The sequence below is a fragment of the Ictidomys tridecemlineatus genome, chromosome X (assembly GCF_052094955.1).
Source record: "Ictidomys tridecemlineatus isolate mIctTri1 chromosome X, mIctTri1.hap1, whole genome shotgun sequence".
Taxonomy (NCBI): Eukaryota; Metazoa; Chordata; class Mammalia; order Rodentia; family Sciuridae; genus Ictidomys; species Ictidomys tridecemlineatus.
The window spans coordinates 93,140,888-93,167,940 of NC_135493.1; the positions used below are offsets into that span (position 1 = coordinate 93,140,888).

The window sequence follows — 27,053 nt, forward strand, 5'->3', positions numbered from 1 at the left end:
ACCCAGTGTGTCACACATGGTAGGCAAGCATTCTACCACTGAGCTACAACCCCTGCTCCTTTTTTTTTTTTTTGAGACACATTCTTGCTAAGTTGCTGATGCTGGCCTCAAACTTATAATCCTCCTGCCTCAGCCTCCCCAGTCACTGGGATTACAGGCATGTGCCATGATACCCCACAAAAATAGGTATTGAATCATGCCATTTATGATTTTTCTTCTTTAGCGTGTTGATATGAGAGATTGCATTGATTTTTAAATTTTAATCAACCTTATGTAACAGGGATAAATTTCATTCAATAATGGTGAATAATTCTTTTGGAATCATTTCTTCTGAACTTCAACCATTAGCTCCAGAAGAGCTAATAGTTACTGTTACCCTAGGCTTACTATCTGAAGACAAAGTTTACTCAGGTTTCAGAGCTTAGAGGAATAGATTCAAATCCCACTTTTGCCACTTACTAACTCTGGACCTTTGGCAAGTTACTTAATTTTCTAAACCTCACTTTCCATAATCTGTAAAATGGGGATATCAATGGCTATGCCACAGGGTTTTTTATGAATTAAGTGAGACGATTAAGTGATTAAGCATGGACTATCTACCTGACATATAATAGTTCATCAATAATGGTAATCATTTGCTGGGCACACACCTGTAATCCCAGCACCTCAGGGAGCCAAGGCAGGAGGATTGCAAGTTCAAAGCCAGCTTCAGCAACCTACTAAGACCCTGTCTCAAAATAAAAAATAAAAACGATGTGGCTCAGTAGTTAAGTGCCCCTGGGTTCAATCCCCAGTACCAAAAAAATAATGGTAACCATTTGATTTCCAGAGCAACAAGCAATTTGGAGGAGTAGAATTAGAGTGGAAATTTTGGAATATCATATTAGGAGCAGGGCACAGAGGTGACATAATGGGATTTATACTAATGATCACAATCTCTGTAATCATTTATCCTTGGTTACTGGGGTTTCTTTTTTTTTCATGTTATTGAGTGATTTAATAATAGGTATCACTGGAAGACACCAAGAGGGCCATTCAAGGACATTCTCATTAGTAGTTATTAACTTATTAAATGAAATGGAGTCTCACCACAGGAGCCCAGTACTCATTAGTGGCCTGGGCTGCACATACCAATCACCCTGCCTTTTCAGGCCAAAGAGCACCTCAATTATAACTCCTAATTGCCCAGGTGATCTTCCAAACTCCCAGCTTTATTTCTTTGAATCTAACTATATAAATAAGGCAAGCCCACTTTTTAGTGGTGGTGTAAGAAAATAAATTGAGAGAAAGATAGGCAAAATATAAAATGGAGTCCTGGCCTTTATTTTTAACCACTTGTTCTTTGAAAACAAAAAAGAAATCAGATTTATCTGTGATACTGGCTTCATATTCACAATCATTAGGTGCGATGGCACATGCCTGTCATCCCAGTGGGAGGCTGGGGCAGAAGGATCACAAGTTCAAAGCCAGTCTGGGCAACTTAGTGAGTCCCTGCCTCAAAATGAACAACAAAAAGGGCTGGGTCAGCACCACATAAAAATAAAATAAAGATATTGTGTCCAACCATAACTAAAAGAGTAATATTTTTTAAAATTTCTTAAAAAGGACTTAAAAACAGCATACTACAGGGACACAGCCACATCAATGTTTATAGCAGCACAATTCACAATAGCTAAACTGTGGAACCTACCTAGATGCCCTTCAGTAGATGAAATGGATAAAGAAACTGTGGTTCATATACACAATGGAATATTACTCAGCAATAGAAGAGAATAAAATCATGGCATTTGCAGGTAAATGGATGGAGTTGGAGAATATTATGCTAAGTGAAGTTAGCCAATCCCCCAAACCAAATGATGAATGTTTTCTCTGATATAAGGAGGCTGACTCATAGTGGGATAGGGAGGGAGAGCATGAGAGGAATAGATGAACTCTAGATGGGGCAGAGGGGTGGGAGGGGGAGGGAGGGGGCATGGGGTAATTAAAGATGGTTGAATGTGATGATCATCATTATCCAAAGAACATGTATGAAGACACAAATTGGTGTCAACATACTTTATATACAACTAGAGATATGAAAAATTGTGCTGTATATGTGTAATAAGAATTGTAATGCATTCCACTGTCATATATAAAAAATTAAAAAATAAATTTTTTTAAATAAAAGGGGCTGGGTCATGGCTCAGTGGTAGAGTGCTCATCTAGCATGTGTGAGGCACTGGGTTTGATCCTCAGCACCGCATAAAAATAAAATAAATATATTATGTCCACCTATAACTAAAAAATAATTTAAAAAAAAGAGACTGGGGATGTGGCTCAGTGGTTAAGTGCCCCTGGGTTCAATCCCCAGTCTTGGGGGAAAAAAAAGAACTCACAATTGTAACCCATAAAGATAGATTTTGGTTTTGTGATCTGGTACACACACACACACACACACAACTGAAGAAAAGTTTAATGAAGGGCTGGAGTTGTGGCTCAGTGGTAGAGCACTTGCCTAGCATGTGTGAGGCCCTGGGTTCAATTCTCAGCACCACATAAAAATAAATAAAATAAAGATCCATCAACAAGTAAAATACAAATATATTTTTAAAAGCCTAATGAAATAATATTTTTCTTACTATCTGTAAGGCATGCTGAAATTTCCCTATTTTGTTACTTTGTTGGTGGTGGCGGCGACCCGGACCTCATAAATACCAGCAGCCCTCAGACATGAAATAATGTAGAGCCAGAGGGAGCTCCTGCTAGGCCCCTGGGGACCACAAAGGAAAGGCCTCCACAGGACTCCCTGTGAGTCGGTGTTGGTGGGACTCAGTTCAGCTGTGAAGAAAAACCGATTTCTCCTCTCAGGATCCCAGTTGTCAAAGCCAGCAAAACTTGAAATTTGCACATGTTTATATAAGGTGCCTCTAAATTTCCTGTTCCTGGAACACAAACAGAAGGAATAAAAGTAACATTCATTCAGGAACTCAAGTTGGCCAGGGGTGACTGGGCTTTACTCTAGCTTGTACCCCAGGCAATAGGAAGGGAGACACCATACTGCTCTTTAAGACCAGGGGCTACTTGTATGTTGTATGTTGGGGAGAGGAGAAACAAAAGGAAAACTCCTTCGCTAATCAGCCCAGCCCCTGTGAGTGTGTGTGTGTGTGTGTGTGTGTGTGTGTGTGTGTGTGTGTAGAGAGAGAGAGAGAGAGAGCAAGGAGCAGTGATCTGGTGGTTACTGCTGTTTAAAACACAGATATAGAAGCAGGGTATGGCAGCGCAAGCCTGTAACCCCAGCCATTTGGGAGGCTAAGGCAGGAGGATTGCAAGTTTGAGGCCAGCCTCAGCAACTTAGTGAGGCCCTAAGCAATTTATGGAGACCCTGTCTCTAAATTAAATATAAAAAGGGCTGGGGATGGGGCTCAGTGGTTGAGTGCCCCTGAGCTCAATCTCCTGTATCTCATCCAAAGAAAGGTAGTTTGCTGCCATCTTTATCAGACTTCCAGACATTGGGGCTTTGGGGAGAGAAATGTTACTTTAGTCTCTACAACTTTATGGTTTGTCCTTTGGAGCAGTGAGCAGCAGGTTTTAAGCCAGATGCAGCCAAGATGAGGAAGAGACTGGAAGGCAGGCAGGAAGCAGGTGAACTGAGGATGTGAACTTCCCTGTCCTCTTTAGCTCCAGTGACCCACAGGCTAGGACTATGTGTGACATCCCGTGGCAAGAGCTGCAGAAGACAAGGCCATTTTCCACAGAGTGAAGTTTCCTTCGTGGGGCTTCAAAGATGGGCCTGAGGGGGTGGGGGGCAAGACAAAAAATCTTCACTGGGAATTTTGTTTCAGAAACACCGTGAGGCCAGGCCTTGACATTCCCAGGGCATTTGGGTGGAAAACTAAAAGCCAACCCTGTGACAGGGGCCTATAAGGGAGTTGGGGCCTGGGAGTGCTGCCAGTAGCCACGTCCAGCGGCAATTGGATGACCTACTTACTTCTCTTCCATTGGAACCAACCCCTCGGAAAGCCTCATTCATTTCCCAGCCTGCTGTTCTCTTCCGAGTGGTGGGGGATTCAGAGGGAGGCCCTAAATCCATGATCAAAAAAGGAGACTAGGGTCTCCTCCTTTGAAGAAGGTATGATGGTGGCGAAGGCGATCAACAGCCAAGGACAGCTGTGCCCAGCAGACAGTGTCCTCTATACAGCAGCATGTAGTGACCTGACAAAGGGGTGAGGGCCACTGACCATCTTTGTGAATCTATCACAGAGGAAGGAACCTCTTAGAAATAGCCAACAGGCCTTCTGAGAGGGAATACTTTGAGGAATATTTTCCAAAGATCAAGCTCCCAGGGACTTAAATATTGGAAGTTGAGGATTTGTATATGGAAAACATTTTGAAACTGTGAACACTTTGTCTCTCCATTTGCTCTCTCCTTTCTTGAAAGAACCAACACAAGGAGGCCCTAGTATTCCTGTTGTTTGCAGCAAATCTTGTATTCAGAAGTCTTGTTGGGGACCAACGGGTTACTCACCAGGTCCCCCCCTCAAGTCTCTATAGTTTTGAAAAATTCTGAGATATGCCGTTTTGATTCTGCCAGGTGAGCCACACTAGCTTGGAGTCACTAGTGCTTTCCAGCATTACTAGCGTTCATAAATAGCTCCAGTTCTCTCCTTCATACTTCCCTATCCCCCACAAAGTTAAATGTGGCCATGTGACTTCTTGGGCCAATAAAATGTGAATAGCAACATGTGTCACATCTGGGTGGAAGCATTTAAGAGTGAGGCATGATACTGGAAATGGTAATGGACGCCCATGATACCAGCAGCTCAGGAGGCTGAGGCAGGAGGATCACAAGTTCAAGGCCAGCCTCAGCAATTTAGTGAGGCCCTAAACAACTTAGCAAGACCTGTTTCAACATTTAAAACAAGAAAAAAAAACATTTTAAAAAAGGGAGAGGGGGTCACTCAGTGGTTAAGTTCCCCTGGATTCAATCCCTGGTACCAAAAAATAAAGGGGATGCTGGGGAGGTAGCTCAGTGGGTCCGATCTACAATACCACAGAAAATAAAATTAAAGAAGCAGAGCCCCTCTAATAAGCCAGCCTTTGTCATGTAGCATAAGCAAGAAATAAACTTAAAGCAAGCCAGTGAAGGTTGGGGTTTGTTTGTTACCACAGCTTAATGCAGCCTGCCCTGACCAGTCCTCATAGCTTTGCTTAGCAAAATCCATGGTACCTACCATTTGCCAAGGTACTAACTGGTCAGCAGTGGGGGAGAGACTAAATGAACTCAAAATGAGAACTCTTCCCCCCTTGATCTCTCCTGAGAACCCATAATGGCTACAAATTCACTGGGAATTCATTCCAGGCATCTCTGGATCTATTTGGCAGTTAAGTAGCTCCCACGTTCCCAGAATTCTACTGGGCTGGGCAACTCTATAAAACTCTCTCAGGAGGCTATTTTAGCATTGATATTTGTTCAGAAACATTCAGCCAAGCAAATGTTCATTAAAAAGCTGGCCATCTAACCACCCAGGCAGAAGTAGAGCAGTACTTTGAGGCTGACTCTCATGAACCTGCTCCAAATGAAAAGAAGAACATTCCTCTCAAGGCGCTATCTGGTTCCTCAGTAACCCAGACTGCTTGTCTGCTGTGGACATCCATGGTTACCCAAATGCAAAGATCTGGTCTCCTGGATTCTCATGGTCTTCACTCACGTTTCCATGGCCACCACACAAGGTTTGAGCAAACAACATTTCTGACCTCATTGGGTTATCACATTGGAAAAGTAAGGCACTTAGAGAACCAGTTCACTTTGAAACATTAAAATCAATCGACGGGTTTGGAGTTGTGAGGTTTGCAACCAAATGAAAACAAGCCATGATTTAAGAAGCTCATTTTCCACCCATAAGAAAAGGAATAACTACTTAAAAATCATTTGACAAGTACCGACATTACAATATCAAGTATATTTTATTTTTATTTTATTTTGGGGGATGCTGGAAACCAAACTCAGGGCCTCGAGAGTGTGAGGCACTCAAACTATTAGTAACAAGGAAAAGTAACATAGAAAGAGAAAGAAAGGATGAAAACATGGTAAAAAGTTAACACTGAGTTAAAACTTGAGTAAATGGTCAAAGTGTTCATCCTATTTTTGCAACTTTTTTATAGGCATGAAAATTTTCAAAATAAAAAAAAATCATGCATGCTCTATATCAGTAGCTTTCAATTGTTTTTAACCACAACCCCACAAGAAACTACAAATTGTACACAGCAACCCAGGACACACATATATACACATACAATGGATCACATGCATATGAATTAAAAGTTTCACAAAACAATGCTTACTTTTATATTACATGAGATGCTCTGTGGCTCTTCTATCTTATCATGTTGTTCATGAAGTTGCTTTTTTGCAGTGTGGGGGATGCACCCAGGACCCCGAGCAAGCTAGCACATACACTAGCACCAAGTCACATCCCCCTAGCCCCTATATATATATATATAAATTTTTTTCAATGTTGATCATGACCCATTCTATGGTCAAAACCCATTTGAACCCTCCTGCAACCGTTCTAATTCTTAGTATTACTAAGACTAAAAATTAGAAACCTAACAGATGGGTACACCCTGAATCCATGTCGGTTTTGAAAATCCACCTCTCCAAATACAAAGACAAGAACTCAGTATTAAGATTGCAGATTCCACACCATTGACAAAAGCCGTTATCACTGCACGCAGTGTAAAGAATAGCTTGAGCAAGTATTTAGCAGACCTATGGCACTTTCGTTTGTTGACTTGGCTGCTTCATGGTCTGACAAACACACACGCATGTTGTGACCAGCAGAGGGTGGTTCTGCTGCCAACTATAGAGATGGTATAGGAAGATAGCAGAGCCGGCATTTGGATTTTTATTCTTATATTTTTGGCAGTGCTGGGGATGGAACCCGGGCCTCCTGCATGCACACTAGGCAAGCACTCTACCACTGAGCCACATCCACAGCCCAGAGCCAGCCCCAGGAGGAAGCCTGCAAAGCCACCCTGGTGGCCGGGGGTCCCCAAAGCTGCTGATCCTGCAGCTCACAAAAGAGTCCACCTCTGCTCATTTCCACTGAGCCCTGAAAGGGGCTGGCTTGTTGGGGTGCCTAGGGTGGGATCTGGCAGCCCGGTCCTCACACACTCCACAGAGGCCCTGAGTGCTGGCCGCTGGGGGGGGGTGGTGGGCCTTTGCCCAGGTGGTCCAGCCTGGGGGCAGGAGGGGGCCGATTCCCACACTGAGAAATATCTAGTGTCCCTGGCCACCTGGGGCTGCTTCCCTCCTCCTTAGCCACCAGCCCCAAAGGGCTCAGCTCATAACAAACGTCCACACCCGCGGAATCCTCCAAGCTGGAGACCCCCTGCCCTGCTAACAGCATCTCCTGGTCTTCCCACAATTTCTTAAGAAAAGAGGATTTGTGGCCTCCAGGGAGACTCACAATACGTATTAACATATGAAAGACTCTGAAAAGTTCTATAGAAAAGAAACTGGCTGAACTCTTTTTGTTTTTTTAATTTTAGGATTTTACAAGTTTGTCCACCAAGACACCCCCGCCCCCCCCCAAAGTCCCTCTGGGACTAAAGACACCCCTGGGCATCATTGTGGAGTAAATGAAACTCGTCATTGTGTTAAACACCTCCTAGCATCTCAGAACCCAGGAACCACCCTAACCACCCTTTAGGGTCTAAGTCTTTCCCTCATCTTCCCTTCTTTAAATCCCATGCACCTTCAAGAATCCTAGTGTCCCCAGGCTTCTGGGGGAGGGGGCAGAGGATTGTCGTAGAAAACAAAGGGATTGGGTTTAATGGGTTACCCTGCAGGAGAATTGGCACAGTTCTTAGTATTCAGCCTGTGGAGTGACCCTCTTAATTCAGGCACTGTAGGTACTGTTGCCTGGAAGATGGAGGGAACGGGGAAGGGGGAACGCCCTAGGAGCTTCCAATTCCTAGACTTTGCACTAAGGGGCTATATTCGTTCTTTTTCTCTTTTCCTCTGGATGCCCGTAGGAGAAGAGCAGAAATCCACAATAGTCAAGCTTCTCCCCTCCCTGTGGCATTGCCCAGGGTTCTTTCTCCTTTGCCTAGTGCCATCCTTGGTGGCAAACTCTTCCTTCCACCCTCCCCTAGAATTCTCATCATGGTCCCCATCCCATTCCCTGTCCCCTAAACCCAGCTAACCAAACCCTCCCTTGGCCAAAGCAGTTTGGGCCACCCCAGTGTGGCAGGGTCAGTCCCTCTGCAGGCCAAACACCACGTAGTGAGCCACACTGAGCAGGGGACGGGAGATGAAGAGCAATATGGTCCTGTGGCCGGGGCCGGCCACCCCACAGGAGGGAAGGCTATCGAACAGCGAGGCGTTGGCCAGCCCTCCAGTGACGTTGGCTGTCTCCTCCACTGGGACCCTTGGGGCGAGCAACTTGGAGAGGAGACTGCTAAACCTGCTCACGGTGGTGGCCACTGGTCCTGGGGACGAGCCTGGACTAGACGTGGTGAGGTTCAGCTCCTCTGGGTCCACGCACAGGCCGTCGGGGGAGCGCTCGAAGGCCACCTGGCTGAGATCCAGGCCAGCCACGGAGCCCGGGGAGGCGCACGGCACATCGGCCACGCGCCCAGAGCCCTCTATCCAGTCCCGCAGCCACTCCAGGTGGCAGTCGCAGCGCCACGGGTTGCGGAAGAGGAAGAGGCGTCCCAAGAAGAAGCCGGGCTGGAAGGCGGCCCAGGAGAGCACAGCGAGGCGGTTGCTGTTGAGGTGCAGGGCCAGCAGGCCCGAGAGGTTCTGGAAGGCGCCCTCCTCCACGAAGGCGATGCTGTTCCGGTCCAGGTAGAGCAGCTCGAGCTCTGCCAGGTCGGCGAACCAGGCGCGCGCCACCACGCCCAGCGCGTTGCCGCCCAGGTTGAGCGTGCGCAGGCGGCGCAGGCCGCGGAAGGCGTCGGCCGGCAGCTCGGCCAGCAGGTTGTCGTTGAGCAGCAGGTGCTCCAGGGCGCCGCAGTCGCCGAAGGCACCGGCGTGCACGACGCGGACGCGGTTGGCCTGCAGACTGAGCGAGCGCAGGCGCCGCAGGCCCAGCAGCGAGCTGGAGGCCACGGCCTCGATGCGGCCGCGCTCCAAGTGCGCATGCGTCAGGTTGGCCAGGCCGCGGAGCGCGCCCGGCACGCGGCGGAACAGGTTGTCGAAGGCGGCGAGCTCGCGCAGGGCCGGCAGCTCGGCCAGGAGGCGCTCGGGCACACTGAACAGGCGACACGCGGCCAGGTCAAGGCGGCGCAGGCGGCCCAAAGCGACGAAGGTGCGCGCGTGCAGGTAGCGCAGCTCGCCGTTGTGCGCCAGGCGCAGCTCCGCCAAGCGCGGCAGACCCTTGAAGGCGCCCGGCGTGATAAAGGACAGGTTGTTGTGGCGCAAAGACAGGCGGCGCAGGGACGGAAGCGTGCCAAAGGCCCGCTCCCCTAGGATGCGCAGGCCGTTTCTGTCCAGATCGATGGAGGTGGCCTCGCACGGGAACTCGGCCGGCACCCGCAGGAGGCCTGCGCGGTCGCAGCGCACGGAGCAGCTGCGCTCGGCGGTGCTGCAGGTGCAGGCAGCCGGGCAGGCACGCAGGCAGGCCTCGGTGGCCCGGGTGCTGGGCAGGCCGAGGAGCACCACTGTCGAGGGGACATAGGACACAGGAAGAAGAAGAGACAAAAAAAGGAGCGGTAGTCAGCCAGAAGTCACCCCAGGGAGCAGGACACAAGCCCTCCCCCAAGTTCTCCTGCATCCTGCAAATGGCCCCTTCCCACTTCCCAGGCCTCGGGCAGGTTTCCCCGCCTACAATGCCGAGGCCGTCTTCTTCGCTTTCCGGTTATCTTAATCGGCAAAACCCATGCTGTACTCCCTGCTTGGGACTCCATTCTAAACGACCTCCTGCCTGTGTCGCGTCTTTGAGGGCGTCTCCGGGGCCTGCTGTAGGCTTGTGCTGCCTGATACAGTAGCCACACCACACACGGGCTACCGAGCATTCGAAATGTGGCCAGTCTTAATTGCCAGGTGCATCAGATCTCAAAGACGCATTACCAAAAAGAGTCAACTGTCACAATAATTTTGTGTTGATTATATGTTGAAATATTTTAGGCATGTTGTATTAAATAAAATGTTAAAATCAATATCCACGGTTTCTACCTTTTTAAGTGTGGCTACTTAGAAATGTATACATAGGAAGCTGGGCACAGTGGCGCAGGTTTGTAATCCCAGCAACCTGGAAGGCTGAGGCAGGAGGATCACAAGTTCAAGGTCAGCCAGTGAGGCCCTAAGCAACTTAGCAAGACCCTGTCTCAAAATAAAATATAAAAAGGACTGGGGATGTAGTTTAGAGGTAGAGTGCCTCTGGGTTCAATCCCAAGGAAGGAAGGAAAGAAAAGAAATTAATTTATACATTTGTGACTTGTGTTTTATTTCTCTTAGTGCTATTGACCCCTCTCCTAAGAATTCAGTTCTGGAAAAATGCCACTGAATAAATTAAGCCTTATTGGCATCAGATTCATCATTTTAAGTTGGGAACCATTTTATCTAGAGGTTCCAAAGTTCCCATTCTGAGGCAAAGCTGCTTAACTTCCTGAAGGAACAAATGCCTGCTATCAACCCCACCCCAGCTTAAACTCCTGCAGAGTTTATGAGGTTCCCCTTGCGGGCCATAAAGCTGCTTTGTGAGTGTCACAGGCTGCTGCTCTCCTTGGAGGGACAGCCTTGTGGGTATGCCTCCTGTTACCCGACAATAAATCTCTTGTGTGACGTTTGGGTCTGTGGTATGGTCCTTGGACTCTGCCTGGACTCTGCAAGTGTCCTTTAAAGCCTCATGGAGAAGAAAGAATTAGAGAGCAGGGGAGTTGGGAATTTTCTAGATAAGTCTATCCAAATGTTTCCTTTTTCTTTTTCCCCCCTGCACTGGGGATTGAACCCAGGGGCACTCCATCACTGAGCTACATCCCCAGTCCTTTTCTTCTTTCATTCATTCTTTCTTTTTTTTTTTTTTTACTTTTGAGATGGGTCTCACTAAGTTGCCCAGGCTGAGGAACTTGGGATCCTCCTGCCTCGGCCTCCCAAATTGGGTCACTGCGATTACAGGTGTGCCCCACCCACCTGGCCTCTTTTTCTTTAATGGTCTCGAAGATTAAACCATAAGGACAATATGCAAATGACCTCACACATCCCCAAAGAATTAATTATAGGCACTATGCAGTCAAGTTCCATTCATCATCCATGGTTCTGTAGAAACTTTTTTAGGTCATCCTGGGAAAGAAATGTGCTTATAAATTGTCTTCTGAGCATTTGAGTAGAGAATCAGATAAAGACTTCAAAAGCCCCACCCCCCCACCCCATAGGCTTCCCACTGGCAGCAAACTAAATGACATGGTCTCCTGCCCCATGGAAGCCAGAGGTCCCAAGCCCAATCTTAAGGACCAGTGGAAAAGACAGCATTGACACATGCACAAGTTTTATTCTCTGGCCAGGATCAGCTTTCAGGTAGAGTGTGCTCAATCCACAGTTCCTGCAGGGAAGAAAAGGTATCCACAACTACCCACTGATTGATGATTTCTGCTCCTCCTCTGCAGTACTCCCAAATTCCTAGCAAGCACCCCTAGCCTACTGTTCAGGCTCTTTCACTGTGTACACAGCCCCCTGCCTTGTCTACCCAAACCGCTGGGGGATCCTGAAGGCCTGCTCAACACAACTGTACAGAATGCACTTGCTGCTGCCTCTGTAGATTTGCTCAGCTTCTGGGGTCTTTTCAGTCCATCCGTCTCAGACACGCCAGGCTTTCTCAACTGCTGGGAAGGGGATCAACCCTTTCAGACTTGGCTGAAGAACACTCCAACCTTTGAGTGTTCAGTTGAAAACTGTAGCTGTTTCAACATTCTGATCCTGAGAAAGCTTGACTTGGCTTTTACTTCTCCCTTCAAAGCTGAGATTGACAGACAGCTTCCAGCAAAGTTCTTGGACCCTATGCCAAGCTCGGCTGCAAACAGGACCTCTGCTGGGTTGGGAGACACTGTGTTAGGGAGACAGGGCCAAGAATATAACCTTTAGTCCAGCCCTGAGCTGGACAGAGGCAGGACCTTTTCCTACCAACTCTTCCAACTGGGTCAAGTTGAAGGCATTCGATTTCATTACAAATTGTCCTTTATTCTAGTCCCTTCTTTCTAATTAAGAGAACTATGCTCTCAATCATATGACTCATGTTTATACCCCACGATAGCTAAAATTGTTCCAGGCACACAGTACAGCTCAATAAATGTTTGCAGAATTAAATCGAATTGATGCCTTCCTCCGTGAGCTTCCTGCTGGAGGATGTCATTTATTTTACAAACTCTTTGTCAAGAACTCACAGGATTAGAAGAAGCAGGATACAACCAATTTGTATAATATAAGAGATCAAAAAGGTAGCTGCCAACTGGGAGTGGTGGTGCACTTATTCCTGTTATCCCAGTGACTTGGGAGGCTGAGGCAGGAGGATCGTGAGTTCCAGGCCAGCCTCAACAACTTAGCAAGACCCTCAGCAACCTAGCGAGACCCTGTCTCAAAATCTCAAAATAAAAAAATGAAACAGACTGGAGATGTGGCTCACTGGTAAAGCATCCTTGGGTTCAATCCCCACTATCAAAAAAAAAAAAAAAAAAAAACAGAAGAAGTAACTGCTAATGTTTTAAAACTGTGAGAGGTGAGAGTGAAGTTTTCACTGTATATCCTTTTCACTTAAAATTTTAAACCCTGTGTATATATAACCGATTTCAGAAAATAGATTAAAATGTATTTTAAGTTTTACTAAACATTCAAGACAACCAGGAATAGTGGCACACGCCTGTAATTATAGCTACTTCAGAGGCTGGGGGAGGAGGATCGGAAGTCTTAAAGCCAGCCTGGGCAATTTAGTGAGACCTTTTCTCAAAAACTAAATAAATCATAAGATGAAAATAAAAAATGTCAAGACATTGTCACTATGGGAGACCTATTTTCAGTCTCTGAAACTTTGATAGCCATTAGGAATGATAACTAATTTACCAGATTATTGAGTGAAATTTAGATTAAGTCAAGTAAATTGGCAGAACAGATAACTTCAGTATTGGTTCATCCAATATGAAGACTAAGTATATGCTTTTAAGCCAGAAAAATAGGGCATCAAAATAAAGTTCTTTCTAAATAATAACATATTTGAGTGAGTTCTCCTTGCAATGAAAGAGTAGCTTGTTTATCAGATTAATATTTCTGCTGATAATTCCAGTATACCCATAGTTATTACTACAGGGAACTAGAAAGAAGGGTCTATGAAGATTCGCTATCAGGGCTGCACATTAGGATCACATGGGGAGCTTTTCAAATATACCACCCAGGGTAATTACATGAGGATCTTCAGGGTTGGGATCAGGCATTAGTATCTTGAAAGCTGCACAGGTGGCTGGGTGAGGTGGTGCATGCCTGTACTGTTATTCCAGCAAGTTGGGAGGCTGAGATAGGAGGATCACAAGTTCAAGGCCAGTCTCAGCAACTTAGCAAGGTCTTAAGTTTGCCTAATGTGTGAGGCCCTGGGTTCGATCTTCAGCTCCACATGAAAAAATAAATAAAGGTCCATTGACAACTAAAAAAATCTTTTAAAAAAGCTCAGTAAGCCCATGTAACATAAAACTACCACATACACACATACACACACACACACACACACACACACACACACACACACACACATTCCTCTGCCTAGAGACATAGTCAAACTGTTAAAAGCCAAAGATAGACAATTCTGAAAAGCATTCAGAGCTAGGGATATAGCTCAGTTGGTAGAGTGCTTGCCTCACATGCACAAGGCCCTGGGTTCAATTCCCACCACCACAAAAAAGAAAAGAAAAACAAGCATCCAAAGAAGAAAGACATGACATAAAGAGAAAAAGAGAAATAATAAATAGATGAATAAAATGTATATACATATATATCACTATTATGGTCTGAACATTTGTCCCCTTCTCCTGATTCATATGTTGAAATTCTAAACCCCAAGGTGATAGTATTAGAAGGAGCATAATTTGAAAGGTTATCAGGTCATAGGAGCAGAGCCCTCGTGAAGGGGATTAGTGCCCTTTTAAAAGGTACCCCAGAGGACTGGGGACCCAGCTCAGTGGGTGAGCACTTGTCTAGCATATACAAGGCCCTGGGTTCCATCCTTCAATCATGTAAGGACACAGAGAGAAAGTGCCATCTATTAGGAATGGACCCTTGCCAGACACCACATCTGATGGTGGCTTGATTTTGAACTCTCTAGCCTCCAAATCTATGAGAAACACAGTGCTGTTGTTTAGAAGCCACCCAGACTATGGTATTTTTGTTATAGCAGCCTAAATAAAATAATACTGACTTCTTCTCCTCAGTAACGATGAAGGCCATAAGATAGTAGAATGGAAATCTTCAAGTGCTGAAAGAAAAGCAAAATCTGGCAACCCAATTCTATATATAGTAAAAGCATCTTCTAAATGAAGAAAAATAGAGATATTTTCAGATAAACAAAATCAGAGAAAATTCATCTCCAGCAGAGTTTTTGCACAAGAAATGATAACTTTCTCCAGCCTGAAGAAAAATGCTACTAGATGAAAATAAGATGGAAAGGAGCAAATGAAGAGCAATGGAAATGGTATAAATATGTCATGAACTCTTTTCTCACCTGAATTGCTTGATAAGTGGCTGTTTAAAGCAAAAATAACAAGATATCATGGTATTTATAATATAAATAAATGAAAAAACATAACACCGATGACATAAAAAATAAAAAGAGAGATAAATTTAATTGAATCTTATTATCTTGCATTATGCATAAAGCAATATAAGATTAATTCAAGGTAGCTCATGACAACTTGAAGGTACATGTTGTAAGTCCTAATAATAAAAAAGAATCTCAACCCCTACCTCACACCATATATAACACAACTCCAAATCACAACAAATATCTACAGGACATAGCCTAGGAAGTGTGATAACATATGTTATCTGGGTGATATGAACATGTATAATGTCACTTAATTAAATTTTATGGGTTTTGCTGGGCGTGGTGGTGCACCCCTCTAATCCCAGTGGCTCAGGAGGCTGAGGCAGGAGGATGGTGAGTTCAAAGGCAGCCTCAGCAACTTAGCAAGGCCCTAAGCAACTCAGTGAGACCCTGTCTCTAAATAAGATACAAAATAGGGCTGGGGACATGGCTCAGGGGTTAGGTGCCCCTTGGGTTCAACCCTCAGTGTCCAAAAAGAAAAATTTTATGAGTCTCTTTTGCTCTCATAACAACCAACTTTTTTTTTGGGGGGGGTAGTAGGAATTGAACCCAGAAGGACTTTACCACTGAGCTACACCCCTAGTCCTTTTTATTTTTTACATTGAGACAGGATCTCACTAAGTTGCCCAGGTGGCCTTGAATTTGGGACCCTCCTGCCTCGGCCTCACCAGCCACTGGGATTGCAGGTGTTCGCCACTCTGCCCAGCAACAACCAAATTTAATAAATATTTGCTCAGGGCTAAAATGGCTACATACATTAATTCATTGACTACAACAGCCCTGCAACTAAGTACTGCTCTCTGTTTCTCACAGGAGGAAGCTAAGGTTGGGGGTGGTTAATGACACCAAGCTTTCTTTCTGTCCTTCCACTGTATTGCGCTGTCTCCCGCCCCACACATCTAACCTCCTGAACTTCCATTTCTTTAACTGTAAACTGAAGGACTCTGCTTCCTGACCTTTGAGGACCTTTCTGGCTCTTGTTTTCTGTGATTCCACAGCAGCTGTTACCAACCATGGCTTCCAAGAAAAAAAAAAAAAAACACCCTACTCCAAGTCCCATGTGTCTCTGCCACCTCCTCCCAGCCCCAGCTGCTTGCACCATGAGTGGACACTTGGATGTAAGCAGAGCTAATCTGACTCATCCCTTCTCCATGAAAGGGAAAGAGGCACCGAGCCACTGGTCAGTGAGCTCCTGTGAGCACAAACCTGTGTGGCCTTGGGGATGGGGTTTATACCAAAGCTACATCCAGCTCAACAGTATGGAGGACTAGAACTGAGGGTAAGGTGAAGGAGTTGGGGTGCTGTCAGTCTGTTCAGGGTGCCATAACAAAATACCATCAACTGGGAGCTTTATGAACAACAGAAACTTGTTTCTTAGAGCTCTGGAGGATGGGAAGTCCAAGAACAAGGCAGACTCAGTGTCTGGTGAGGGCTCACTTCCTGGTTCATATGCAGCCATCTTGTTATGTCTTCACGTGTCAGAAGGGGCAGGGGACCTATCTAAGGACTCTTTTATAACAGCAATCACAATCATCAGGGCTCCATCCTTATGAATTATCACTTCCCAAAAGCCCCACCTCCTGATACATCACACTGAGGGGGTTGGTTTTAACCAATGAATTGAGTGTGAGGGGCACAAAAATTCAGTCCATAGCATGTGCAAAGAGAGCAATAGCTGTGACATGAGAATTACAGAGATGGACCTCATGAAGCCCAGCTAGAGCTGTTTCTGTGACATTTCCCTGTTCCTATTTTGGAAATCCACTCAAACTATCTGTATGCATGAGTGAATTTCTATTCCTTTCTGCAACCAGACCATTTCGAATTGTAGTGGACATTGGACACTGGAAAAGGGGTCCTGTTTTAAGCACAATTTGTACATTTAGGTAATTTCCTTTGTTACAAATACTACATTAAGACAGAAGCTAGACTAGGGCACAGTGGTACACACCTGTAATCCCCAGGGGCTCAGGAGGCTGAGGCAGGAGGATCTCGAGTTCAAAGCCAGCCTCAGCAAGGAGAGGCACTAAGCAACTCAGTGAGACCCTGTCTCTAAATAAAACACAAAAAAAGGGCTGGGAATGTGGCTCAGTGGTCAAGTGCCCTTGAGTTCAATCCCCAGTACCAAAATTATATTTTTTAAAAATAAAATAAGAATAAAAGGGGGGCTGGGGATGTGGCTCAGTGGTTAAGAACCCCTGGATTCAATCCCTACTACAAAAAAAAAAAATAGAAGACAGAAACTCTCTTTCCTAAGCATGTGACCTAGCTTTGTCAAGAAGACACTCAGCAAGAGTTGGATTACGAAGTAGACACCAGGCAAAAACCATTCTCTGGACAGAATGGCAGAAGAGATGTCTGGCTTTCAGGCTTGCATGGTGGAATTTCTGGCACCCAGCACATAGACATGATTCTCATGAGATTTTAGGTGTACCCACCAAGTGGCAAGGACAGAAGGGTCTTTTGGAGTTGCCCACATCCTGATATAGGAACGCTATATCCTGATGGCTTCGATGACCTAGAGTAGGTTCTATGGTTTGCAATAATATTCTTGAGCAAGAGCCTGAGACAGGTGCTAGAGTTTGGATCTGAAATATGGGCCAAAGTCCCATGTGCTAAAAGCTCGGTCACCAGCCTGTGATGCTATTGAAAAATGCTGAAACTTTTAAAAGGTGAGACCTAATTGGAGGAAGTTGGGTTTTGGGGGAGGGGTCCCTTTGAAGGGGATATTGTGATCTGATCCCCTTCCTCTCATTCTCTCTTTGCTTCTCTGCCACCATGAGGTACAGTTCTCCTCTGCATATGTTCCTGCATATGTCCCCATCATGAGTGTAGAGTGACCCTGAACTGAAACCTCTGGGAAACCAAAATAAACCTTTTCTCCTTATAAATTGTCACAGCAATGAAAAGCTGATGAACACAACAAGTTCCCTACATTTCTCTCTAGTTCCATCTCCCTCCTTGTGGGCCCCTCCTTCCTTCCCCTGAAAAACCAGGTAAACTCTTCACCTTGCCAAGAGCAAATGACTCAAATTCAGGACCAGGCAGCACCCCTCAACCAAAAAGAAAGTCCTTGCCATTCGCTGACAGGAAATAACATAACAGTAAATCAAAAATTGTTTAGCACAACCCTGCTTCTTCCAAATCCAAATGAAAAGTGGTCTCTCCCAGAATCAGCAGTAACCGTTCCAGAAACAAATCTCCTTGGCCATCCAGAGCCGAGTTCCATGGGAGTACCTTGGCCAGAAACACATTTATCAAATTAAAATAAAGATTACAGTTTGTGAGAAGAGAAAGTCAACTCATTTGGCAGTTGCTTAGCAAATTCTCTTCTCACACTGGTATTTTGGGGAAGGATTCATCTGGAAGTCACAGAACACATGAAGGCCCTTATTTCCAATCTGAGGAATAAGGACAGGAAGATGAGAAATGCAGGATGGGCCTGGGCTCAGGACTGTCCCTGATCAGCCAAAAGTTGTTATAGCTCCAGGGTTCATATGCAGGCTTTCCAGAACATTCGGTCTGGAAACACTTAGCCTGTGGGCATGCCAGAGCCCTCTCAGAAACCCTAAGGATACTTATTCTCATCCCTGCTCTCTCATACTGCTTGTTTCTTTTTTTTTTTTTTTTTAACCTCAGATGACCTCTGTCTCTGGGTTTGTTCATCTGGAAGGTGTGGACAGCTATGGGGAACACAGGCACCATGCTGCTTGAGACAGCTGTGAAAGCTCTGGCTCAAACTCAAAGTGGGCTCCATGAGCCACTCATCACAGGATTAAGCCTCATCAAGGGACAAATCCTTCAAGGACCAAGTGGAAATCTGTCCCAGAGTAGAAAGCAACACACCAACTGTTATGGTTTAGATCTTAAAATGTCGCTGAAAGGCTCATATGTTGCCTCTGGCACTTTGGGGAGGTGGTAAAAACCTTTAAGAGACAGAGCATGGTTGGAAGGGTAGCATTGGGGGCATGGCCTTTAAGGGGACATTGGAGATGTGGACCACGCCTTCCTCTCTCTTTTCGCTTCCCTGCTGCCATAAGGGAAGCAAAAAGCTGCACCTCAGCTTTGCTCTACCAAAAGCTGCCTTCCAATTCCTGGAGTGAAACCTCTAAAAGCATGAGCCAAAGTAAATCTTTGCTCCTTTTAAGTTGCTTATCTCAGTATTTTGTCATAGCAACAAAAAGTTGACTAACACATGGTCAAAGCACAGAATTCTGAAAAATAACAGATCATTATTTTAGGCCACATCATTTTAGAGTTTAGTTTTATCTCTTTCTTTCTTTCTTTTTGATACTGGGGATTGAACCCAGCAATACTCAAACACTGAGCCCCATCCCCAGCCCTTTTTTAATATTTTATTTAGAGACAGGGTCTCACTGAGTTGCTTAGGGCCTCACTAAGTTGCTGAGGCTGGCTTTGAACTCGAGATCCTCCTGCCTCAGCCTCCCAAACTGCTGGGATTACAGGTGTGCACCACCACATCTACCATTTTGGAGTTTATTTCACAGTAATAGATAACTGTTGCACAACACTGTTAAAATGTGTATGTAACTACCAGTGGACCTTGACTTTCCTTACTCAGGCCAATTCATGACACTTCATGCCCTGTGACTATCTTTACCATTGTTTTCCTAAAAGAAGGCACAACAGTGTGTACAGAGTGAATGGTGACCTCCCAAGATGGAGCAGGAGAAATATGTATCAGGGCAAGGTCCTTTGCAGAGTATGAACCAACTTTATTCAGCAGAAGCAAAACATGGAGGAAACTGGACTACAATTTCTGACAGAGTAAGCCTGAGGAGAGGGAGACACAGACTGGAGCCAGGACTTGTTCCGTGTAATTGAAAATGTGCTTGATAAATGCTGGCTTCTTATCTTTCTGAATGATGGAGTGTAGCCTTGGAGGGAATGTAGGGATCCTGGCCTCCTCTCTCTCTCTGTTTGATTCCCAGACACCACGATATAAGCAGCTTTGCTCGATCGCGTGCTCTTTACCATGGTCTTCTGCCTCGCCACAGGCCCAAAAGTAATGGAGCCAACCAATCATGGACTGAAATCTCTAAAACTGTGAACCAAAATAAACTTTTCTTCCTTATAAATTGTCTCAGCAACAGACAAAGATGCCAGGTGTCAGAATATTGAAGTTATTACCACAAAGAGGGTGCAAAGAAGGAACTAGAATGGTTCCAGGCTAATCACATCAGGATCTTCCGGGTGGTACCAGGCATTAGTATTTTTAAAGCTTCGCAGGTAATTCCAATGTTAAAAGTCAAAATGTGAGCAAAGTCAAAAAACAAGAGCCTAGGTAGGTCAAGGTTCTTGTGTGTGTATAAAATTTTACAAGGTGTAACAGAGTGACCATATGACCTAGCAGTTTACCTCCTAGTTATTCCAATTCTACAGGAATTGGTAGCAGGTGATCTAACAGACATGACTGTATGAGCACTAGTCATAAGGGCCAAAAGGTAGAAACAACAAATGTCCATAAATGAATGAATGAATGGATAAATATATGTGGTATGCCATACAATGAAATATTATTCAGCCTTTAAAAAGAACAAAGAACTGACACATGCTATGATGTGGAGAAGGATGAACCTCAAACTCATTATGCTGAGTAAAATAAGACAATTATACAAGACCACACATTATGGTTCCATTTATAGGAAATGTCCAGAAAAGGCAAATCCATAAAGGCAGAAAGCAATTAGTGATCACCAGTGGCTGAGTAGAGAGAATAGAGTGACTGTTGGATAATAGACACAAGTTGCCTTTTGGGAAGATGAAAAAGGTCTTAGAACTACATAGAGGTGATGGTTACACAACACTGTGTACATGCTAAATGTCACTGAATTGTGCACTTTAAAATGGCTAATGATAGCCAAGCACAGTTGTGCACACTTGTAATCCCAGTGGTTCAGGAGGCTGAGGCAGGAGGATCACAAGTTGGAGTCCAGCCTCAGCAATTTAGTGAGGCCCTAAGCAACTTAGTGAGAACTTATCTCTAAATAAAATATTTAAAAGGCTGGAAATGTGGTTCAGTGGTAAAGTGCCCCTGGATTCTCAATCCCCAGTACCAAAAAATGAAATAAAAATTAAAATTAAAATGGTTAATGGTAGGGCTGGGGATGTGGCTCAAGCTGTAGCGCGCTCACCTGGCATGTGTGTGGCCCGGGTTTGATCCTCAGCACCACATACCAACAAAGATGTTGTGTCCGCCGAGAACTAAAAAATAAATATTAAAAATTCTCTCTCTCTCTCTCTCTCTCTCTCTCTCTCTCTCTCTCTCTCTCTCCTCTCTCACTCTCTCTTTAAAAAAAATGGTTAATGGTAAATTTTATGTGGATTTGACGTCTATTTTATTTTGTTCTGTTTCTGAGGATTGAACCCAGGGTGCTTTACTACTGAGCTACATCCCCAGCCCTTTTTTATTATTATTACTTTTTAAAATTTTTGAGACAGGTCTCACTGAGTTGCTTAGGACCTTGCTAAATTGCTAAGGCTGGCCTCGAACTTGTGATCCTCCTGCCTTAGCCTCCCAAGTTGCTGGGATTACAGGCATGCTCCACCATGCTGAGGTTACTTCTATTTAAAAAAGAAAGAAAGAGATGGGGGCGGAGGAAGAAAAGTTAAGGTTTCCCTGCATCTGGGCAAACACCTGGAATGAGCCTTGCATTTGTGTCCTGGTGACCTGCACAGGCCAGCCCCCAGCTGCAAGGAGGCAGCAATGGCTGGACTCAGATACCCCCAAAGAATGATATATTGATGCAGACCAGCTAAGTTTCTCTCAGGAGGCCCTTAGCTTTGCAAGTATGTGTTTTTGCCCCTCGAGGTTTGCTAGAAGGGTTACTCATGGAATTTCCAACCACAGAGTGAGTTTGGAATGTTTCTTTATTCTCATTGTTTTAAAAGAACTTGTGCCTCATGAAACCAAAATAGCATGGGAAAATATGATCAATTTTCTGGTTTCAGCAAAATCTTTTCAGCCACTTGGCTCTAGAAATCCTTCCCTTCCCACTCCTGGCAAAGGCTACCCCAGTTGCTCCTCAGGCCAAGACTCAGTGCTGGGTTTTCAAAACAAAACTGGATGAGGGAAACAGAAATGCAGTGGGGAAGGCCATGCCATGGCCTCTGGCCTCACCTGACCCCAGAACTGGCTTCCCACACCCTGCAGGTATGTTCTGGGACAAGAAAAAAAAAATTCACCAATTCCAGCTGCAGTTTTGTGGCTGAGTCCTAAAGGAGATATCTATCTCTGGGGAGATGGTCTGCTGAGGACCTCAAAGGCCTTTGGAAATGTCAAGGTAAAGATCTGTCCCTTCTGAGAAGTAGACAAGACTCTAGAAAGGCCTCCAGGACTAAATACTGGTAATTCTCCTGCTATGGTCTGGTTATTGGAACGCGGCCCACAAAGGTTCATGTACTAAGGCCTGGTCCTCGGTGTGGAGGTATTAAGAGGTAGTGCAACCTTTAAAGGATGGAGCCTACTAGAAGGTAATTAGGTCATTAAAGCACAGCCCTTGGGAGGCATTAATGGAGTTCTCAATCTCTCAGGAAGTCCTACAAGAGCTGGTAGTTATAAGTGAGCCTGGTACCTCCCCCTGAATCCTTCTTGGTTCCTGTCTTGCCCTGTAGTCTTCTCCCCTCACACATACTTCTACCATGAGGCCCCCACCAGAACTGAGCAGGTGTTGTTATCATGCTCTTGAACCTCCAGAACAATAAGCTAAATAAACTGCCTTTAAAAAAAAAAAAAACAACCTCAGGTATTTTGTGATAGCAACAGAAAACAGACTAAGACATACCCCTAACTGGAAGTAACCTAAATGTCCAACAATAGGGGACATCTATATGATGGACTACTACTATGCAGTCAAAAAGTAGGAACTACTGGTCTGTACAATGACATCCATGCATATTGCTCACCATGCCACAGTACCTCTTTTTTTTAATATTTATTCTTAAGTTTTAGGTGGATACAATATCTTTATTTTACATTTATGTGGTGCTGAGGATCGAACCCAGTGCCTCGAGCATGCTAGGCAAGCGCTCTACCACTGAGCCACAACCCCAGCCCCAGTATGTGACTCTTGATAATGAGGAATGTAATCCACTTGGAGTACAGTCATTCTCTTCCTATAGCCATTCTTCTTTTAAATCTAATTGAGGTATAATTGACTTATAATGCAATGTACCAACTTTAGTGGACAGTTCAATAAGTATAACAAATGTATATGTGGGACTGGGGTTGTGGCTCAAGTGGTATCGAACTTATCTAGCATGCATGAGACACTGGGTTCGATTCTCAGCACCACATAAAAATAAAAAAATAAAATAAAGATTTGGGGTCCACCTAAAACTAAAAAATAAATATAAAAAACCACAAATAAATATGTATAACTATCCCAATCAAGATTTGGAACATTTCCACCCAGGTGTGGTGGTGCACACCTATAATCCCAACTCAGGAGGCTAAGGCAGGAGGATCACAAATTCAAGGCCAGCCTGGGCAACTTAGGGAGACTGTGTCTCAAAACCTAAACAATTTTTAAAAAGACTGGGGCTGTGGCTCAGTGGTAGTGCACCCCTGGATTCCATCCCCAGCAAATCAAAAAACAATGCAAGTCTTACCCTCTCAGAAGACCTAATACCTAGTATGACTGAGTCTCTCAGGCTGAGTAAAGGTTATAATCTGGGTATCTTAATCCATTCAACCTACAAACCCTTATAAAGCACTTACAATGCTTTACTCCAAGACAGGGGGGTAGTCAAAACACAAACCCTGACCCTCTTTAAAGACTCAGTATAGAGCAAACCAGATGTGAGGGACCTATGGAACAATTTGTGAAATTTGCATGTTATACTATGAACAAGAGGAAGACTTTGGAGGGGGGTGACATAGGAGGCATAAGGGGACAACAAATCTTCCAAGAGAAGACCCACGTCTAGAACTGTATGTCCTCAGAAGGAGAAATTCGGTTCCAATCTTGCCCCAAATTTCCCCTGCTGTGAGCCACTTCTGATTTCTCCAAGGTCTTGTCATTTTTTTAACCAAGGAGACAGAGCGCTATCCGAGCCCGTGTCTCAGGAACATGTTGTCCCTATTGCTTGTGACTCATGGTCGTCAGAGAAATATTCTCTGTGCTGCTAGAGTGTGTTTTAAATGAAAGCACCAGGGGATGTGGAGACGGTCATTAATTTTAAGTGCAACTATTGTTAGCAGATGATGTCACCACTGAGTCCTCCAACTTGTCACAAAAAGTCTGGATGTGTTTCAGGTTTCTGTAGCAAGGATGGTACCCGTTTTGCAGTATGTAGGCTCTGAACTATCTGCAGTCTGCGAGGACAGCAGAGCTTTGGGTGCACATTTAAATAATAACACTGGCTCTCAGAAGGAAACATTCTGTCCCCATGAGTCAATCAAACTTCATGTCCTTTCTAGGTAGGAGAAATGGCAAGAAGCTGGCTGCTGGCAATTATATAAATGTCAACTCCTGTCCTTTGGAGGCTCCTTGAGGTAGGAAGTTGTGTCTTATTTATCATAATGTTCCCTATGTCTCGTTCCAATTTTTTTCTCATTTATTTATTGGATCTCCCATGAAGGAAGGTAATTTTCTCAAGGATAAAGATCAGATGATCATATCCCTCATAGAATTGAACCAACTGAAGGTACATTGTATATCTATTTGATTCAATAGAACAAGTTCTACTTTTTGAAAAGGTGAAATCAAGAGTGAGAAAATTCTATCACTATTGTTTTAGAATGATCTGGTAAAATGTTCTCTCCTAGTACCGCATACAGAGATCTATTCCAGACATCATCATACCTCAAATAATTAAATTCACCCCAAAGGTCAGAAAAAATGATTCTGTGAGTCAAATCATTTATTTCTGAAGAACATAGCAGATTTTTCCCTTGGGCTATCTCAGTCAGATTCGAGCAACCAGAGTTGGGGGAAATACTTTATGATGAATCTTCTTGATTTGTTTTTTGTTTTTGTTTTGTTTTTTTGTAGTGGGGGATGGAAGCCAGGGCCTGGAGCATGCGTGGAGCATGCGCATCGAGCAAGCGCTCTGCCACTGAGTCACTCCTCCAGCCCTTCTTGGGATATTAAAACACATATAGCAACAGGACAAAAAAAAAAAAACTGGAAAAAAAAACTTAAGCATCTGTAATTCCCTAAAAGCCCACGATTCCAACATCTTTCATTTTTTCTCTTTCTCCTTTAGGAAGATGGTTTCTTTAAGGGATTTGGGGTTTTAACTAAATGAGCTTAAAATAACATGATTAGAAAACCACTATAGTTGGGGGTTATAACATTAATGAATTTATATCTGAGATTAGGATAAGAAAATCACCGAGGAGACTATTTCATATATTTGGCTGGGGTGGGGGCAGGGTGGGGGCGGGGTGGGGGCGGGGTCCCTCCTGCTGTTGACTCTCAGTCCCCAGCCCCTCCCCCACAGTCACACCCGCAGTGAAATCTGATCATGGATGTCCAAATCATGGAAGCCGCTTGAAAACTGAACTCTTTGGGTAGAAGATCCTGTGACTTCCAGCTCCTGCCCACACTGGCAGCGACACTCACCATGCAGAAGCAGGACCAGCATCCCTTTTACACATCTGGTGGCTTAGGACCACCCAGCTGTGGGATCCCTGCCTGAAGAGAGAAAGCAAGCGCAGGTCACCTGGTGCCTAGGAGAGATCCCTGGAGACCCCCATCGCTGCCACCACCATCTCCACAAAATGTCCTACGTTGTCCCCCATTTCACGTTCATTTCCCCCCTCCCCCCAATGACTCTGGTGTTGGGTTAAGAGAAGCCAACAACCAATCAGAAGCTCCCCTCCCCCCCACCCCCCTCCCCCCCACCCCCCCCCACCCCCGCCAAAAAAAGTTCATCCTGGTTCTATTCGGAAACCCTTCACCAGGCGAAGACCCTGACAGTGACTCAAATGGTCTCACCCACAACCCAGCAAGAAAATGGATGCAGAGGAAAACCCTTGCAAAGAAGCCTCTGGGAACAGTTTCCAAATTCCGCTTACCGTCCTGGGGGTCTGCCTGGTCCTGCACCTCCAAGGGGCCCCTGGGCTGCCCCAGCCCCTCCATCTCCCAAATCAGATGATAAAAGATGGTCCCACCGAGAAAGAAAGGCTGGGGTCGGGGGTGATCAGAAAGCAAAAGGAGTCTGCGGGTTTCAGTGCTTAGTTTTCTTTCTCCAGATTTAATGGCAGGAAAATCCTCTGTATCAGATGAGGATTAACAGAGATGAAAGAACGTGTCTGCCTTTCGAATCACCAAAGCCACTGACAGATTTTGCTGACACACCAATCGGCTTTATCCCCAGGCCTTGGCCACTCCTGGCCCTACTGCCCTCTCCATCTGCCTGGCCCCTTTCTCTCCTTAAACCTTCCCCAGACCCTGCCCCCTTCCCCGATCCCAGCCCCAGCCACCAACAATATGCAGCCAGAAATTGGCTTCCTGCCACCCAAATAGCATTATCAGCATTTTCAATAAGGACACGTTATATAACTTGGAGAAAGGACAGGGCAGTTTAAAATCATGATGTTTTCCCGAAATGCAGGCTGCTGATTGCCTTTGCTTGGAGTGATGGATGGTGGGTAATTCCGAAACAGACCAGGGTGTGGGTGGGTCCCTCCACTCCAGTAAGGCTGGAAGCCCCGTTTTGGGATTGAAGCTCACAGCCTCCACCTAAAACAGCAGGTCCAGGAAGGGTGTTCAGAATCCACCTGAGGTTTCTCAAACCCACGGGACTGGATTAAAGCCTTTGCTGCTCTGTGTCCTGTGAAATGCTCTCAGAAGCAACCGGTTCAGAAAAAGCATCTTGGAGCTCTTAGGAATGCAGAATCTCTGGGCACCCCCCACTCCCAACCTAGACCTCTTGACCCAACATCTGCATTTTAACAACATGGGGGTGGGGTGGTTCCTAGGCCTTTTTTTTTTGTACTGGGGATTGAACCCAGGGCCTTAAACCACTGAACCACACCCCCAGCAAGCTCTCATTAAGTTCCTTAAGGCCTCACTAAATAGCTGAGGCTGGCCTCGAACTTGCGATCCTCCTGCTTCAGTATTAGTGCAAAGAGACCGGGCTGGGTGCAAATTTCATGGATCATTTCAGCCTTTTATTCAGGAACAAGACTACACCAAGGGAATGGACCCACTTTCCCGGTGGAAAATGAGCCACTGAACAAAGGCGGGGACTGGGCTTATAGAGGTTGTGGGTGACTGAGTGAGCATGTCAGTCTGGCAT

The 27,053-nt window shown here is 45.2% G+C and overlaps 1 protein-coding gene across 1 annotated transcript; it reads right to left on the reverse strand.

The window, feature by feature from the left end:
• Nucleotides 1-5,924: 5,924 nt before the first annotated feature.
• Nyx (nyctalopin) lies at nt 5,925-26,191 on the reverse strand. Its single transcript, XM_021725564.3, has 3 exons — nt 25,828-26,191; nt 25,373-25,444; nt 5,925-9,645 (listed from the first exon to the last, which is right to left on the reverse strand). Exons 2-3 carry the CDS (start codon nt 25,392-25,394, stop codon nt 8,237-8,239), a joined length of 1,431 nt encoding a protein of 476 aa, XP_021581239.2. The 5' UTR covers nt 25,395-25,444; nt 25,828-26,191; the 3' UTR covers nt 5,925-8,236.
• Between the last annotated feature and the right edge of the window lie 862 nt (nt 26,192-27,053).

What these genes read in the sequence shown, in the direction of transcription:
- Nyx (XM_021725564.3), bottom strand. Translation starts at nt 25,394, where the DNA reads ATGCTGGTCCTGCTTCTGCATG. An exon ending in GCTGGTCCTGCTTCTGCATG is followed by an intron (nt 9,646 to 25,372) that starts GTGAGTGTCGCT and finishes TCCCCTCGACAG; the next exon opens with TGGTGCTCCTCGGCCTGCCC.